A 19888-nucleotide genomic window follows, 5' to 3' on the forward strand; every position below is an offset into this window, starting at 1 on the left:
TGCCTTTAATGAAATCAGCAGTAGACTGCACATAGCAAAAGAAAGAACTGGTAAGCTTGAAGAAATGTCAAAAGAAACTTCCCAAACTTAAGAACAAAGAGAAAAAAGAATGAAAAAAAGGGAAAGAGAATATCCAACAACTGTGAGACAATTACAAAAGGTGTAACATATGTGTAGTGGGAATGGCAGAAAGAGAGGAAAGAGAGAAAAAGCAGAAGAAATATTTGAAGTAAGAATGGCTGAGAATTTTCCAAAATTAATGACATACCAAATCACAGATCTAGGAAACTCAGAGAACATCAGGTAGGATAAATGTAAAAAAAAACTACACTTAAGCATATCGTATTCAAACTGCTAAAAACCAAAGACAAAATATCTTGAAAGAAGCCAGAGGAAAAAAAACACCTTACTGATAGAAGAACAAGGATAAGATTATTCTGAATGTCTCTTGAGAAATCCTGCAAGCCAAATGAGTAGAGTGAAATATTTATAAAGTGTTGAAAGAAAAAGATTCACCAACCTAGAGTTCTGTGTCCACAAAACTGTCTTTCAAAAGTGAAGGAGAAATAAAAAATTTCTCAGACAAACAAAAACTGAGTGCATTTTCACAGTAGACCTGCCTACAAGAAATGTTAAAAGAAGTTCCTTAGAGACAAAGAAAGTGGTAAAGGTCAAAAACTCAGATCTATATAAAGAAAGGAAGGATGTTAGAGAAGGAACAAATGGAGGTAAAATACTTTATATTTCTTATTCTTAACTGATAAAGTAGATGAATGTTCAAAATAATAGCAATGATATATTTGGTGATTATAGCTTTTGGATAAGTAAAATGAATGACAGCAATGGCATATGGGACACTAGGGAAGAAGAATACTCTGTTACAAGGTACCCAAAATATCCATGAAGCCATATATTGCTCTTTGAAAGCAGACTTAGAATAGTTGTAAATATATATTTCAAACTCTCGGAAAACCATAAAAAATTTTCAAAGGAGTATAACTGGTATGCTGAGAGGAGAAAATGGAACCATATAAAGTACTCAATTAAAACCAAAAAAAAAAAAAAAAAAAAACCGGCAGAATAACACAGGCAGACAAAAAAAAACAAAAACAAGTGAAATAAATAGAAAACATTCACAAATATGACAGACATTAATGCAACTGTATCAATAATCACTTTAAATATGACTGGTCTAAATACACTAATTAAAAGACAAAGTCTGACAGAGTAAATAAAAACAATGTGTGGTTAATTAAAAAGACACAGATAGACTAAAAGCATATACCATGCTAACACTAATCAAAAGAAAGCTGGATTAATTACATTAATTTCAGAAAAAATATACTTGAGAGCAAGGATATTATGAAGCACATTACTACATAATGATCAGAAAGATCACAAAGACAGTTCTTAAGGTTTGTAATCCTAACACAAGGCATCAAAACATGAGGCAAAATCTGATAGAACTGCAAGCAGAAAGAGAGAAATTCACCACTATACTTGGAGACTTCAGCACACCTCTTTCAGTAATTGGCAGTTCCAGCAGGCAGAAAATCAGTAAGGATGTCGCTGAACTGAAAAGCATCATCAACCAACTGGATCTTTGATACCTTTATATAATACTTCATCCAACAACAGCAGAAAATACATTTTGCTCAAGCTCACGTAAACATTCACCATGATAGACCACATTCTGGGACATAAAACATACCTTAACAAATTTAAAAGGACAGAAATCATATAAAGTATGCTTTAAGATCACAATGGAATTAAACTAGAAATCGCCAGCAAAAAATAGCTGAAATATCCCCAATATTTGGAGATCAAACAACAAACTTCTAAAATATTCTAACTAAATGAAAATGAAAATATAACTTATCATAATTTGTGGGATATAGCTAATGCTATATAGTATACAGAGGGAAAGTTATAGCATTAATTGTATATATTAGAAAAGATTATCTAAAATCAATAATCTAAGCTTCCATCTTAAGAACTAGAGAAAGAAGAGCAATGTAAACTCATAGCAAGTAAAAGAAAAGAATAAAAATCAGAGCAGAAATCAATTAAATGAAAACAGGGACTCAAGAGAGAAAATCAACAAAACCAAAAGCTGATAGAGATAAACTTCTAGCCAGCTTAACAAAGAAAAAATGAGAGAAAACACAAATTACTAATAATAGAAATAAGAGAGGGGCTCTAGCTACTGAGCCCACAGATGTTAAAAGGATAGTAAAGGAATATTATGAATAACTCTTTGCCACAAATTTGATATCTTACATGAAGTGGACCAATAAAAGACACTCTGCCAAAACTCACACATGGATTAGCAGATAAACTGAATGTCTACAATCAATAATTAAAATCCTCCTCCCCCCAAACAAACAAACAAACACACAAAAAAACCCACACTAGGCCAAGATGGTTTCACTGGTGAATTCTATCAAACACGTAAGGTAGAAATGATACCAATTCTCTATGATCACCCACAAGAAAAATGGAAGCAGAGTGAATACTTCCTAATTCATTCTATGAGGCTAGCGTTATCCTAATACTAACGTCACACAAAGACAGAAAAACTACAGACTAGTATCTATCTCTCATGAATGTAAATGTAAAAATCATCCAAAAAAATTCACAAAGTAAACAATGTATAAAAAGAACTATATATTAATGAAAAATGAATTAAGTGAACAATGCACTTTGTCACTGTGGGCCCTCCTATCCTTCTCTACTCCTTTGCTGGGCCAGTGAGGTCAACTGTGAGAGCACTGAATAAATACCTTAAGCAAAGCTGGAAAAAAAATTATTTATTTTACTTATTTATTCCAGGTATGGAAGGCTGGTTCACTATTAAAATATTAATTCATGTAATCCATCACATCAATAGCCTAGAGAAAACTCATGTGATTATATCAATAGATGTAGAAAAAGCATTCGACAAATCTAACACCCATGGATTACTAAAAACTTGAACACCCCAATTAAAAAATGAATTAAATCTAAATAGGAACCCCACCAAAGATGATATACAGACAGTAAATAAGCATATGAAAAGATCAACATCTTTTGTCATTAAGGAAATACAAACTAAAACAGAGATATAGAATTGCTAAAATCTAAAAAACTGACAATATCAAACGCTGCAAAAGATATGGAGCAACTGGAACTCTCATTCATTGCTGGTGGGAATGCAAAATGGCACAGCCACTATGGAAAACAGTATGACAGTGCCTTATAATGCTAAACATAGTCTTACCATACGATCAAGCAATTGTAATCCTAAATATTTGCCTAAATTAGTTGAAAAAGTATGTCCACGAAAACCTGCATACAAATGTTTACAGTGGCTTTATTTATAGTTGTCCAAAACCAAATGCAACCCAAACGTCCTTCTATAGTTGAATGGATAAAAAAACTGGTACATCCATATAACAGAATATTATTCAACAAAAAAATAAGCTAGCAAGCCACAAAAGACATGGAAGAACCTTAAATGCAGCCAATCTGAAAAGGCTATATACTGTATGATTCCAACTATATGACATTCTGGAAAAGGCAAACTATATAGATAGAAAAAAAAAAAGTCAGTCATTAGCAGCGGTTTGGAAGGGAGGCAGTGAGGAGAAATGAACAGGTGAAGCACAGAAGATTTTCAGGGTGGTACTAGTATTCTGTATGATACTATAATGGTGGATACATGACATCATGCATGGTCAAAATCCATAGAAGTAATAACCCAGAGAGTGAATGCTATGGGAAACTATGGACTTAGTTAATAATAACTACTGACTTAGTTAATAATAATATATAAACGCTACTCATCAATTGTAACATAAGTACCACATGAATTCAAGATGTTAATGTTAGGGGAAGCTGCCCAGGCAAGACGGAGTATATGAGAACTCTCTGTACTATCGGCTCAACATTTTCATAAATCTAAAACTGCTCTAAAAATAGTCTATTAAATCTTTTTGAAAAAATAAGATAAATATTATCACTACTATTATATATAACTGTCCTGGAAATATTAGATATTATAATTGGACTAGAGGACAAATAAGAGGCATAAATATAGAAAACTACCAGGTAAAAATATAGCAGAAATTAAGATCATTTATGGATAACAAGAAATAAGGACTATAACTAGCAATAAACTTAAAATTGCAGAATTTATGTGAAGAAAATGTTAAGGCTTTACTGGGGTGAAAGGAACTACACTACCGTGGGATGATACTTTTTTCTTATAAGGAAAAAATCAATATTGGAAAAACATTCACTATCTGAAAATAAAAAAAAAATACCTATTCATTAAAAGCAATTAAAACGAAAATCCCAACATGCTTTCCTGGGGGAATCTCTGGAAACATTCTAAAGTTCACTTGAAAGGATAAATATCTGTGCAGGTACCAAGTCTGATTTATACATCACTCTAATTTCAAAAGCTAACACAGCACCTGGTAATATGTAAGTCCTTGAAAAAAATGAGAAACACTGAGAAAGAAAATTAGGAGGTGGAACTTGCCATCCAACATCAACAGTGAAAGCAACAGTATGATAAGGACAGAGACCACTGAGACAACAAGTAATTCAGAAACAGAAAAAGCATACAGAAATTTAGTACATATCAAGGGTGGCCATTCAAATGCCTAAGAGAAAAATGAACTTGTCAATATGTTAGTCATACGGAAAACAATAAAGTTAGATCCATACTTCACTTTATACATGAAACTAAACTACAGATGGATCAAAAAGTTAAAATATTAAAGTGCATAAAGCAACAAAATGTGTATTTTATGATCTAAGAGTTAAGAAGGTCTTTCTAAACATGAAATAAAAACCATTAGTTTTTCTAGTCTGTTCACTGAAAAGTCCTAGAAGCATTAACCAACTTAAAAGCAATGGGTACTCCTTGAAGACTGGACCAAATATCATTTCCCATTAAAAGATATCAGAGGTCCTTAGAGAAATAGTTGATTCCTCATATGGGGCAGGAAATATGCAAGCTAAGTCTGGAATATTTCATCTAACAGAGAGCAAGGAAGCTATCAAAGACATAGTCAGATCACAACCAGCTTGAAGAGGCCTTCACTGGCCAAAGATGGGACAATTTGAACATCGAGAAGGATATAATAACTGCAGTGGATTGAAATACCTCAAATATGTTTATGTTCATAAGTTCATTGACAATAATACTAAAATAAAAAGCAAATAAAAAATAGAAAACTAACCTCACAGTCAGCTTTGTGCAGCATTTGTAAACAACTCATTATTTTGAAAACGTGTAAATAAGAGAAATAATAATCTATCTAGCCTTTTCTCTAGAAACTATCCCTCAGAGAAATCAGGGAGTTGATAAAAAGGAAACTTTTACATCTTATAAACAATAAAATAATGTATCTAGGCCATAATTTTCAATGGCTGTTTACATCACAAAAAGAGACACAAGATAGTATCTATAGCCTGATGGAAGTACACAATGCCATTTCTGAAACGCTCTTCATAAAAATCAAACTGGAATCTGATCAAACATCTGGACCTAACTACTAACCTACAGAAAATTCAAGGTCAGAGTAACATGCTACACAATAGCAGCAAAATCAGACTGTGATGCTCTACAGGACAAATAACCTGCTTTTATCAACAAAAAACTGCAAGGAAAAAACCTAAGAGATGGAGGGGTAATCTATAGATTAAGAGACTTAAAAGACTTTTCAACCAGAGTCAATGTTTGAATCTTGGATTCCAATTCAAACTCTAAATAAACAGAAGACAAGTGAAGAAATGTAAACACTGGCTGTTTGAAGAACTCATAATATTGAAGAAATAAATGTTATTTTTCTGCAGGGGTATAAATTAGGGTTAAAGAGTAGGGTCCTCATTTTTTAGAGATACATGCCTACAGATTTAAAAAGAAGTTACTGGGACTTTCCTGGTGACACAGTGGTTAAGAATCCACCTGCCAATGCAGGGGACGCGGGTTTGATCCCTGGTTCGGGAAGATCTCACGTTCTGCAGAGCAACTAAGCCTGTGCACCACAATTACTGAGCCCGCGTGCTGCAACTACTGAAGCCCGTGGGCCTAGAGCCCATGCTCCGCAAGAAGAGAAGCCACGGCAATGAGAAGCCCACGTGTCACAACAAGTAGCCCCCACTTGCCACAACTAGAGAAAGCCTGCACATAGCAACGAAGATCCAATGCAGTCAAAAATAAATAAATGTTAAAAATACATAAAAACTAAAGCCACTAATACGTGTGATGTAAGAATGAGTAGCACATTTCACAATAATATATCAGTGAAGGAAATAATTTTAGTTCTAAATCTGATTGAAATAGGAAGATTCTTCATTAACATTTTTGATCTGATATTAAAGAAATCAGAGCATAGTTATTTAGGGACCATAGTGATGACATGTATTATTCTACTTGGAACTGAAACTAAAAATAAGAATCATCCCTTGCTATCCACCGGGGATTGGTCCCAGGTCCCCTTTAGATATCAAAATCTGCAGATGCTCAAGTCCTTTATATACAATGGCAAAATATTTGCATATAACCTAAGCATATCCTCCCGTATACTTTAAATTATTTCTAGATTACTTATAATACCTAATACAATGTAAATGCTATATAAATAGTTGTAAATACAATGTAAATGCTATGTAAATAGTTGCCAGCACATGGCAAATTCAAATTTTGCTTTTTGGAATTTTCTGGAATTTGGGGGGTGGGGTATTTTTAATTCATGTTTGGTGGAACCCTCAGATGTGGATATGAAGGGTCAAGTGTAATAAAAGCCTTTACTCTCATGCCCGTATGCTCTTGGTATTCCAAGATTCTCATAGTTCCCTGGGCATAACTAGCTCCTTCTATAATTCCCTGCACTTGCTATTCTGGCTGGAATTATTTCTGCATGACAAACTCTTACTCTTTCTTTAAGAACTAACTCAAAAGCAATGTCTATAGCGTAACTTTTCCAACCATCCCAGCATTATATTGACTGTCATTATGCTGTCAATATGCTATAAAACTATCTTTTTAAAGTACTTATTTAAACTGTAATTTATTTGTTTTTTGGATCTGCTTCCCTTAAAGCTGACAGTGATCTTTGTATTTTACCTCCTGGCACATGAACCTTCTAGAGGGTGCTCAATAAGTATCTGCAGAATCAAACTAAACTTATTACCAATGCAGAATCGAAAAACAACTTTAAAAAGTGACAAGGTCTAAGAAGTCTTGTTGAGTCTTTTTCATAAAAGACTTAGAAAGAAGAGGTACATCATCAAATTCTTTAACACTAATCCTATTAGCAAGATGGGAAACTGCCACACATTTAGGTTCATTTAACTCTTCCAGAAAATTTTTTTTCTTGAAATACTCTAAATACTTCATCTAAAGAAGCTATTCTCAAACTTTTTAGTTAACAAACAGCATTAGCTGACTACCTACTCCATCAGCTACTATTTTGCAATGGAAAAACAAAAACAAAATCTAAAAAAAGTAAAGATTAGAATTTGACATCAGTGAAAAAGTTTCAAATTAACTTACAAGATAAACTTAAAACAAAAGATGGTCAAATTAAATAAACAAAAGTAATAATCAGAGAGAACCTAAGGTACCAATTTTAAACAAACTTTTGGACAGATTTTACACTATGACCTAGATATACATACCTATATACATATATAACTGAAAACAATACTTATCCTTACCAACATAATGGAATCTGATATATTTCATTCACTTTTTCATTGAAAAGAAAAACAAGCAAAACCCTCCTGGAAGACCCGCCAAAATGATTTCATAACCCCACTACTGGGTTGAGATTTAAAGTTTGATAAACACTGTCTAAAGAAATTTTGCATGCTATTAATAATCCCTGGGCTACACTGATAGCCACAATCCGAGAACAAATCTATATATAAAAGATACCTATATCATAAAAATTATGAATAGCAAATACAATTTTTGAAAGGATGTGGTAATTTCTGCTATAGCTAGGAAAAGTAAAATGGAGTCTTTGATACCTACAAAAGTGAAGGCTATTACGTCTATCAAGGCAAGTGCCTTAGTCCTAAGCTCTAAAAAGTGACAAGGCAAAGGTTCTTGCTGAGTACTGTTAAAGGAACTGAGATTTTTGTTTAAACAATATTATTCTCAAGTTCAATATTATTCTCAAGTTTTCCTTCAAGTCTAAGAAAGCCTTGTTTAAGAAGTTCAATTCCACTTATTGTTCATCTTCGTTATTAAGCTGTGAGATAACATGGCTTTAAAATTTTTCATGGGGTGTCCATCTCAAACTCAAATTTAAGACAAACCATTCTTCCTAGCAGATTATCTTTAAGTTTCTGTTATATAGAAATTCTGACTGCCACTAACTTCAAGTCACTTTTAAAAACCTATCTCTTTTCATAGCCAAATAAAAAAATCAAATTCTTAGCTGATTTTCTTTAGTTAAAAACTGATACTGAAATATTCTCTAATAACTACCATAAGGCAATGAAGCTCTTTCTACCATTTACATAAATTTCTTGGCTTAGGTACCACTGGATCTACGTAAATATCACTTTTAACATAAAATATTTCTGTTAAAAAGTTAGTGGTTTCAAGAGAAAATTTTCGTGAAACTACAGATGACAGAAATTTAAATACGAAGGAATCCCAGAATAAAGAGCATTTACATATAGCAAACAGAATTGCCATTTACTTTTTACAAGATTGCCACAGACACATGAAGTTGTGCCCAGGTTTTCTCACTGGATCTCCATGTTGACTAGATGCACTGAATGGAGAAGGCTGAGAACTGTTAGGCTGGCTCTGCACTTGAACAGCTGGTGAAGGTGTCATAGGAGTGTTCTGTGAAAAAGCACAACCACAGCGTTTGTGAACAGACATTGAAAAACATTCATATCTTATAGCATAGGCTTAAATTTGATGACATTGATAGTTATGCACTTCAAACATATAAAATTTACATTTGTAGTTTTAATAATTATCTTTTAGAAACTCTTCAAAGAGATAACTAATCTTAGAAATATGTTTAGGAAGTCAAATTCATTTCATATGAATTACACAGGCAAGATCATATTGTTGTTACTGTCACAGAATTAAGATTTTTAGAATTAAGATTTTTTTATAGTAATAAATTGGGTAGAAACATAATTATAGATTAAAATGGGAAATAAATTTATTATAAATGCAACTATTTGATTTACGTATATATATTCTTAACAAGAAAAAAGCAACTGCAAATTATTACTTCTTTGCATAATATTTCCTTTAAGATTTTAATGAATATAAAACTACAGTAAAAAGCAAAGGGAATTTCAGGTGTTAAAAATGATGCAACCATATAAGCAGAATGTTGTAAATATCACTTTGCAGCAAAAGTTATTTTAACTAACAATTTTAGTATTTAAAGTTGCTTGGTTATAAATTTTGATCAATCATATTAGTAAAAGGATTCTAATTGTATGCATAAGTCTTAAATAAAAGCTACATTTTTTTCCTCTCCTATATTCCACCCTTTCTCTCTGAAAAACACATAATTATAATGTAGCTTAAAACAATTTGAGGCAATACATTTTCTTTGAAGTTTAACTCAGATTTCACTCATAACATACACACCACAAAGGAAAAAATATTAACTTTCTCACAGAAATGGTAGCACACCATTTCCAAAGCATTGTATAAAGGCAATACATTTAAACTTTGGGAAAATATTAAGTATATTTGTTTATTTATAAGGTAATATTGGAAAGAGTGGAGCACAATTAAGTTAAACATTGCTGAAAACCTCTTATTGAAAGTCGTAATTTTTTAAAAAATGGACAAAACACAAATATAAGGCCATAGCATAGAAATGAAAAAAAGAAGAGAATAAAATGCCAAAAGAAAAGCTTCTTAGAAATGTGAAGTCATAAGAACTTTTGAGTTCTAAGCTCTAAAGGGGAAAAAAAAAACCTACTTTGGGATGTGATTGAAGTTGTTTCTGTAACAGGGTCCTACCCTTATGATTTTACAATATTGTTAGTATGAAAACATATACATGTATGAAAAGCATTTTAGGGCAGTAGAGGTATCATGGGTAGGATACAGACTTTCCAGCTAGGCAGATCAGGACTCAGAATTTCAATCTACCTTTTAACTAGCTATGTGACCCTAGGCAAATTACTTAATCTCTCTGATCCTCAATTCCCTCATCTGTAAAGTGTGGGTAATAAAATCTAACTTATGGGATGGTGGGAAGATTAGAGAAACTATACATGAAGAGCCTAGCTCTGATTCTCAATAAATGGCAATTGTCACTACTATTATTTATGCTAACAGAGAAGTCTAGAGAGAAATCATATTTTGGAGGAAAGATGATGAGTTAACTTTGGGGACAGGGACAGATCAATAAGTGCAATTATCTATCAGTAAAAGTTAAAGCTGGGAACATGGATCTGACAATCATTCACCTGCAGATTCTTAAAGGCATAAAAATAACAGTGAGAAAGCAGAAGTGGGGGGTGGGGGTGGAGTAGAGGATCAGAGAGAAAGGAAGGGAAGATAACATTAAAATCAACCTATTTACAAAAAAAAAAAAAAAAAGGCAAATTATTTCCTTAAGATGAAAATAGTGCATAAAAAATCCAGGAAATTCTAATAAGTAGAAGTAACCAAGAGGATCAGTTTGAGCCAAATACAAATACTGAAGAGTTACACAAAATATAATCCCAGAATTTTAATTAAAGGGTAAATTTGTCAGAGCTATCAAATTCCTTCAGAATGAACTTTCTGCTTCCCTACACTATTACCATTTGCATTAGGTATTTTATTGACTGTCTTGTCATATATTTGTAAATTAAGCTTATTTTTGTTTTTATAAGTGCGAACAAAGCTTTATCCTATTTTTTTTTCTTCATTACAGAACTCTTACTGGTGTCATACAGAAAAGCTGAATAACAAGGAATCATAGGGTATTTTAGCCCCTATTGTTAATGATTAATGAGGGATATGGCAAAGATGTCTGAAGTTATTCCAAGCTGTTAAATTAAGAATGAATAAAAGACATAGTAACCAAAGGCAATGTGTCGAAAACTTGTGGATGCTAATTTAAACAGTTTAAAATAACATATTTTTAAAGACAACTAGGGAACACTGAGCATGAACTGGGTGTCACAGAATATTAAGAAACTACTATTTTTGTTAGCTGTGATTTGGTATAATGACTATATATATTTACATATATTTTAAAGTACTTATAAATATACACCAAAGTATTCATTGGTGAAATGAAATAACGTACGGGATTTATTTTACTTCAGGGAAAAAAATGGTGGTGAGGAAAAGATGAAACTAGAAAGGCAAAATGGTGACAATATTTAAAGCTGGGTGAAGGATACATGGAGGCTTATTGGCTCTACCTTTGCGTATGTTTAAAATTTTTCACAATAAAAAGTAAACAAATAACAACAAAAAAATCAAAGAGATAAATATATCAATGAAACAAAGAGAATTAAAGTACTTATAAAAAGGTACCAAATGAGAAATTCCAAGACTGATATTTTCTTTGACTAAAGGAGTTAGTATTTTTAGGTTTCCTCCTAATATTATAAGTTACACATGTCTTTCAACAAAACTAATTTTTAAACAGGCTGTTTGTATTGTATTGCATGTTTTTCAAAGTACTACTTAAATTATGTTTTAAGAACCAGGTCTCTTACATAAGACACAAAATATATTTCTTTTAGGATGTAAAAGTGGCCAACCATTAACCATAACCCTAACTCAAACGTAAATGTAAAAGTAGGTCTCAAAATCATGTTTTTGGAATGATCACTCCTGGAAAGTTGTTTACCATTGCTCTCTTCTACTGAGGTAGAACTAATTTTTCATGTTATAGTACCTCTCCAGCAATGTGTGACTAGAAAAGTAAAATTACATAAAGAATATGAAATAATTCTGATTCCTTTTGTAATGTAAAATCATCTAAAAATGTTAATGTAGCAGTTTTATTTTTGGCAAAGATATTTTTGTTAAAATAAGAAATTATAATCTTGCCTTCCTTTATTATCCTTTCAAGAATAAACTATGGTTGAAAATTCTAGACTTGTACTGATGATATTTTCTGATATACAACTTGGGATTTGAAGTTCTTAAATGCTTATTTTCTTATTAATATTAAGCTTTAAAAAAGCCTTAGAATAAGACTAAAATTTAAACATTCAAACTGTGTTAGAAAAACTACAGCCATAATTCATTCTTCTCAGAATTCTTTACTAAGTAGCAATGAAATACTGTGTTCAATTCTAGCTACACAGTTTGAAAGGCACTTAAAACACGGAATCGGTCGAGGTAGAGAGGATGATGAATAAGCCAGACACTGTAACACATAAGGTCTAACTGAGAGAATTAGGGAAAGACACCTAAAGAGGAGGAAAGTAAGGAGAGAGACTTTTAAACGCTTGTAAGGAACAAGAATTAGATCTACTCTAAATGTGATATAAAAGAGGTTACATTTAGTCTAAATGTAGTACAGATCTTTAGAGAACAGGATTAAGACAATGACAGAAATCACTGGAAAAGAGATCCTTGTGAGTAAGGGGAAGTTAATTCAACTCTTATAAATGAAGGTTATGGACTCTTTCTATAGGCTCTTTCTGCTCTAATATCCCCTCATTTTCCTAAGCTATCAAGTTTTTTCCTCTTATTAAGTATAACCAGATAATCAATACATACCAAGCCTGTTTTATAAGAACACAATGAAATGTAAGCAAAAATAAATACATTTAGGGGTAATCACTTTCTTAATTATTACAATGTACTACTAGTCTACAAATCTGAGCAATAATACTCTTTAAAAAATAAAAAACATTAAAATGAGATACTTGTGACTCTTGCTAAAATGATTTTCTATGGCTATGACTAAACGCCGCTCCCTTGAGGCTGCAGATATGCTTTCTGATGGGTTGGGTAACTTTTCAAACTCTTTATCAAAGAAAGAAAGGGACCAGGAAGATACCCATATTCAGTGTTAGCACAATTTCAGAAAGGATTCATGTATGAAGGACAGGAGACTGAGGAGCAGCATCTATAAAATGCTTTACATAAGTACATCCTTAAGTAAATTATTTTTATATACAAGAATTAGGCATGGCATCAGATCACAGGATGAACAGATACCAATATATTCAACATGTGTTTTACATGCTCCTGAAAAAGACAAGTCTTTAGGTAAGTATTGATAACATTTTATTCCATTTTTATTATTTTATATGCCAATCTAGTATTACGCCTCCAGGAGATACAAATTCATGAATACTGGAAGAGTAGGGCTTTTGGAAACAGTATCCATATTCTTGCACTCTAACTTGCAAATGTAATAGACTGAAGACAAGTAGTTACAAACAAAGAAGCTTAGCCTTGAAGCTAAGTACAATTTATTTTGTATTTATATAACCTACCCGGCTAAATACTACTTACACACAAAATCTACTGTTATATCATTTACTTTCATATATATTTCTCCTTTATTTGTTGCTAGAATTTTTTTCTGTAATGAAATTAACACAGCTAATTAATGGGAGTGAGAAGGAAAAAAACTGAGAAAAGAAAAATAACAATGGTATTAGGAAGGATTACCTGCCGGCCATTCTCAGCAGGGACATTTTACCCTGCAGTCTTTCCAGCCCAGAGCATTCTGCAAGTCTGGAAGTCCCTTCCTGGGGGAAAGGTACCTCCTTAACATCCCCAGATCCCTTGAAACGGTGGAAATAACAAGGCATGGCTAAAAAAAAATCACATTTAAATTCCTCTATTTCATCTACCCCTTTAAAGTACCAATTCAAATAGTGAACAAAATGGTGTTAAACCAAGGTCTAAAATGCAACTTTAAGAGTACATAAAGAAATTTAAAGAATCTGGGAAACAACGGAAATGGTTTTTTATTAGCAGGCTCTTAAGAAGGCCCAACAGCCTCCCTTCAAAGGAAACTTATGATGTCATCTTGAACAGTCGGTAATTTTTTAGCTTTTATAGGTACCTTATCCTATATATAAAGATAAAATATACTTGCCCCACTACTGAGTACCAGATCATGTAGCAGGCACTGTGCTAAGAGTTATACATAGCCATCCTGTGTTTTCATTTCTCATTCTCATAGACACCATATATGCTAGGTCTCTTTTTCCTTGCAAAGTTTTAAATTTCTACATGCCAACCAAATACCAACTATAGAAATAAAAACTGTAGCTATTTTAAATAAACTACATCCTCGGGGAGAATACATAAAAGTTTATACACATTTTTCAGATTAGGAATAGAATATATTATTTTATGGTTTGAATTAGATGTATATATGTCCAATCTGTTAAATTCTAGCATTAATATCCTAAAATGATCATTCAGTGGTACTCACATCCTATAACCTAGCAGTTAAGATAATCCATAAAAGGGTTATTACATATAAAAGGGATATTACAAAGAAATCTTTTATAATAGTGGAGAAATGGGCTAAGAGCATGAGTTTCGGTTTCAGACACACCCAGGTTTCAGTCCTGGTGCTACCTCATATTAGCTGGTAACCTTGGGCAAGTTATTTAGCATTGTGGGGCCTCATTTCTAAAACAGAAATTATAATTTTTACCTAATAGAGTTTCTTAGAGGATTAAATGACAACATGCTTTAGTGCAAAATTCCTAACACAGGTCCTAGTCTCAGCTAGCATTGTTGTTCGTTTTTTGTTATTTAGGTATCATTATTGAACAACAAATGAGGGTGGATGAAAACAATTCCACAGTAATGGAGTTTTTCCTCTAATCTGGCTTCATCTACTGTAACTCTTTTGGATTATATAGGAATCTAAAAGGAAAAAAAAGTCAAACACATAATCAAGATGAACTGGGAAATTATTAAATATAAAAAAACAATGTGTTGAATGCTTACTATATGTTAGATATTGCATTATTTTAAAAAAATTTAGTGTGCTTATTAATAAATGAAAAACTCAACCTGTAAAAGTTTGAGTAAAAATGATTTAGTATTTTCCACCAAAACTCCATATTAATTATTGCCATGTACATAACATTCACTAAAGAATACTCAACCTGTTTAGGTATCTTGAAATAGAGCTAAATAATACTAACATATGAATTAAAAACCTCATTATGCCTCCCTGAGCAGCTTTACCCATTCACATGAAGAAAGACGCATATTAGTGAATGACATGTTCTGAAGCAAGGGATTCTTTGTTTTTTCATCTTCCATTTTGCTCCCCCCCGACCCCTGCTTCGCCATCCAGATTTGGTACCAATGCCAACAACCTGCATAACCAACAATCGTCCTAAGTACAGAAAAGAAACCCAAGCCAGAAGAATGCTAGCAGAGTTGGCAACAGTCACAAAAGGTTCTGGGTACATAGCAATTAGGAAAGAGAGAATGAATAAGTAGTAATCCAGGAAATAGCATACAAGATTGTCCTTAAAATCTTTACAGGCTGACTGGACCCTCAATTCATTAGCACTGATTCTAGAAAACACTTTTATTTACTAAGGCACGCAGAGATGGGATAGTAGATATTAAAAAAAGGAACAGCAGAAACATGGCAGCAGAGCAAAGGCATAAGACACAAATTTAAAATATCGGAATAGCTGAGACAAACTGAAATCGTAAGAAATAAGCCTTTTTAAAGAATAAAGGCAATTAATTCAATACATAAATATAACAAGAATACACTTGATAAAATTCTTATCGAATTCACCTTTTTTTTTTTTTTTTTTTACAAAAGTACTGTGAAAGCTGCCACAAAAATACACTCAGGCCAAAATCAAATACAGAAATTCCTTTTTGGAGTACTCTTAGCAAACTTCCCCCGCCCCTCCCCCGCAAAGGAAACTAAGTTACATTTTAAAAACTCCCCAAAAGGTGTCAGATTAGAAATGCTTCTCTATCTTGGCTCTACAAAATTACTAATTTGGGTCTATACCAAAGTAGAAAGATGCTTTAAACCATGTGCTAAAGTTAACAACTGAAAATTGCTTAATATTACAAAAAAACAGAAAAATAAAAGAGCACGACAGCTTTAGTACACTGATGAACCGACCCAATTAACTTTTCAAGGTAAAACATGGAAAAACAGTGCATTTCCCCCTAAAATCATATTTACACATCAGGATTTCTGCAAGAGAAGTGTAACAGAATGACTCACCTGTGGGACCACATTCTGTACGTATGTTGGTGGATGCTGCTGCTTTTGCTGAACAGCACTTTCTATTGCTACTTTAGCTACAGTGCTTGGATCTGCTCCGGCTGGCACCGCAACCATTGTTGCACTGCAGCCAGCGTTGTTGGGGTCACTGATTGTAACAATTCTAACTCCCACTTTATTTGGAATTCCTGTGACTGTTTCCCTATCATTATCCTCTGCTGGCCTCTTTACAGTTTTGCATTCTGCTGTGCCATTTGTAGACCGAACGTCAGATGACAGGGCAGGAGAATGGGACACTCTTGATCCTGAGTGGGGAACGGCTATGATTTGATGCCCCTGTATAACAGAGGTTGTAGAATGTGGTGAGACAACTACACTTGGGCGTTGCTGAGGCACATCTGAATTCAAACTTGAAGCTAGAGGTCCATTAGGCAAATCAGTACCACTAAACTGCTGTGTCGCCACATTTGAAGCCTCCTGTATACTGCTCACAGATGACGAACCACCCAAAGTTAATATAGGTCCATTAGAAATTCTTTCTAGTTGATCACCTTTGGCAGTATCTTGCTGAGTGGCATCTAACGTCCCTTGTGGTTCCACTGGAGATATCTCACCATTTCCTACATGATTGGAAGTTTTGTGATTTGGAATGTTTTTGCTTAAATGAGAACCATCTCCTTTATCAAAATCACAGATTCCATTAACTAGAGGTTTTCTCAAATCACTTTTAATATCCTGTATGTCCATTTGTTCTGAGTTCTGTTTTCCAGATGCTCCATTCTCACCTAATTCTAACGATGGCCCATTACTGATTAGTGAGCACTGATTAGCCTCACTTTGAATTTTCCCTGAGTTTGAAGGAGGTAGACTTGAGTCACTGTACTTTCTCCCATTTAAAAGACTTCCCACCTGCATTTCATTTTCCTTTGTATCCCCGTTGCTGGTGTTTGTGGTTCCTCGTCTGCAGGACGGGTTCTCCATGACTTCAATTTTACGTTCATGAACATGTAAACCTGTTGCTTCTTTTGCTTCCTCCTCCTTTTGGCAAATTATTTTATCACCTTTGAATGGGGGAGTAGCAGTAGTACAAGATGATTGTCCAGCTGGAGATGCTTGAGTGGCTGGAAGCGTTTGCACCTGAAGTCCAACTCCTGCCTGGGTCCCGCTCATGGTAATTCCTGCTGGAGCAATGAGCTGAGTTGCATTTCCCTGACTTACAGTTGCAGTTGCAAAACTTGTATTTGGCACAACTGTTATGGTTACCTGGTTGCCAGAGGTCCCTTGGAAAATGGTTGCTGGGCTATTTGAGATCAGCGGACCTGGCAATATTTGTAAGTTCGAGATGGGCACAGTTTGCACTCCCCCTGTGGGTGGCATTGCACTTTGGACCAACTGAACATTTTGCTGCCCAACCAATAGCTGCTGAGCTGGAGTTTGCCCCTGCACTCCAAAACCTGCTGCTTGATTATTGGCCACCTGGTATACCACCTGAGGGCTAGGAGCTCTTGCATTATTAGGGGGAGGAATCTGTGGAGCTGGGAGAATAAGCTTACCACCTGGAGTTGAAGGACCACGCTTTGGAAGCAGCAACTGTTTAATCAGACTCGACTCACCAGAAGCAGGCTGACCAACTCCTGCATTCGCTTGCTGTGGTTGAACTTGCATTTGTACTTGTTGTGGCTGCTGAACTTGTACTTGTACCTGTTGTGGTGTGGGTGCTGGTGAATGCTGCTGCTGTTGCTGCCTTTTCACAGATAGCATTTGACTGACAGTAGGAGGTGGTCCCTGTGATTGAGCGGTGGAAGAAGATGACATGGCAGTAGGGACCTGGTTATTAGTAGCTGGGACAGGTGATGGTGAGGAAGATGGAGTAATGTTTGGTTGTCCAGTTAGCTGAACTGCCTGACCAGCTGGAAGAGCTGCTGGATTAGCAAGAACAATTTGGTGAATGGCTGGTGCATAAGTTGGACCTTGTTGAGCTGGCTGGCTTACAATCACTACACTTTGCTGGGTTGGCTGCTGTGGTTGTTGAATAGGCTGTTGTACCACCGTTGATGAAACTTGCTGAGAGGGGAGAGGTTTTGGTGCAATGTTCTGAAACCCTACCCTTGAGGGTTGTGGACTTGGGACACCAGCAATGGTAACCATTTGTCCTGTAGCTACCTGAAAATTCTGTACTGAAGTTGCTGAGACAATATTGGATGCAGAAGTCGTTACATACTGCGGGGGTGCTATAATAACAGTGTCTTGTGGCTGACTACCAGCTGATGTCTGCTGAGATGAAGTTTGCACAGGTTGGGGTGATGTGGTGATTAACTGTTGACCCTGTGAAACTGTAGAAGTACATGCTGGTATGTTCTGTACTCTGCCAAATATATGACTCTGTGGGACAGCTTGTTGAATTACTGTAACAGGAGTGCCAGAAGGTATCTGTCCCGGTACCACTGTGTGTAATGGAGACTGTTGTGGAATTACAGATGGATGGTGAAGCAATGTCTGGGAATTTACAACTGTAACAGGTTGTGGCCCTGTATTATGATTCTGAACCACAGAACTCTGTGCAGCTCCTCCTCCCACAGCAATACTAACAGGAACTGCTGTCTGGGGTATAGAATTCTGGATTACTGTAGCCTTAACGACTTCACAAGGAATTGGAGCTTTATTTTGAATGACAGTCACCGGAGCATTTTGCTGCTGGTGGGTATGAACTGAAGGATTTGGTGGAATTCTTGAAACAGTCTGTGCCACAGTATGAACACCTTGTACTGGAAAAGACATTTGTGTTGCAGTCAAACTTGAAGATTGGTTGGTAACAGGAGTCCTCTGAAAATGGTTTCCTACAGTTTGTGGTCCGTGAGGGATTCCTGAAAATATGGGGAAAAGTCAAAATTCACAATGAAATGACTGAAAAGCTGCATGTAGAAATTATTTTACTTAATTTGAGAGAAAATAGTTTTAAGGAATTAACAACTTTGCATTGTATGAATCTGATAAAATAATAAAACGAGAAATAAAATGCTACTGGAAAAACAAGAAAAAGTTATGCATTTTAAATGTATATAATATACGTTCTCATTTAGTCTTATTAAATCGGTAATATTTAAAACACAATAAAAATACCTGCGGGTGAAGGACTTGGAGATACATCAGGAACAGAATCGACACGAACAACGGGAGTAGAAACAGGCTGCTGCTGATAGTACATCTGAATGGGAAGTGGGATAGCCCTCCGTTTTACTCCTACTACATGAATATGTGCCTGCCCGTTGTTACTGGAATCCTCTACTCTCTTCACTGTATGATTTGGAAAGACCGTTCTGTAACAGAAACACATACTCAGTTTTAATAACTAGCACATAAACAAAAAACGCTAACTTCTAACAATGTTTACACAAATGGCAGCAGCATATTCACTGCTACTTATTATGAGCCAGTATGAATCACATATTCTGCAAGGGTGGGAAGCAAGGAATTAAATATAAAAGGTTGATTCTCCAATTTTAAAAATCATTATTCATTAACATTGTTGGGTTTAAAATAATTCTACTGTAATTAACAAAAAAGCTGCATCTAGGCAATGTTTATTTTATGAACTTTGCAAAATATCAAAAAGCCATATTTTAATACAGAGATTAGTTATAGACTATTATTCAAGATTTAAAAGAGTGAAAGCATGTCTTTAACACTCAAAAGTAGGT

At 34.4% G+C, this 19888-nt stretch overlaps 1 protein-coding gene across 1 annotated transcript in view; it reads right to left on the reverse strand.

Moving 5' to 3' along the window:
- Nucleotides 1-19888, reverse strand: part of ARID2 (AT-rich interaction domain 2) — a 158453-nt gene that overhangs the window by 31880 nt on the left and 106685 nt on the right. Inside the window, exons 14-16 of the mRNA XM_057701724.1 lie at nucleotides 19311-19507; nucleotides 16191-19054; nucleotides 8709-8857 (exon numbers count right to left, since the gene is read on the reverse strand). Of these exons, the coding sequence (XP_057557707.1) occupies nucleotides 8709-8857; nucleotides 16191-19054; nucleotides 19311-19507 (3210 nt within the window). The remainder of the gene's footprint in view (nucleotides 1-8708; nucleotides 8858-16190; nucleotides 19055-19310; nucleotides 19508-19888) is intronic.

This window comes from Hippopotamus amphibius, chromosome 12 (genome assembly GCF_030028045.1).
Source record: "Hippopotamus amphibius kiboko isolate mHipAmp2 chromosome 12, mHipAmp2.hap2, whole genome shotgun sequence".
NCBI lineage: Eukaryota > Metazoa > Chordata > Mammalia > Artiodactyla > Hippopotamidae > Hippopotamus > Hippopotamus amphibius.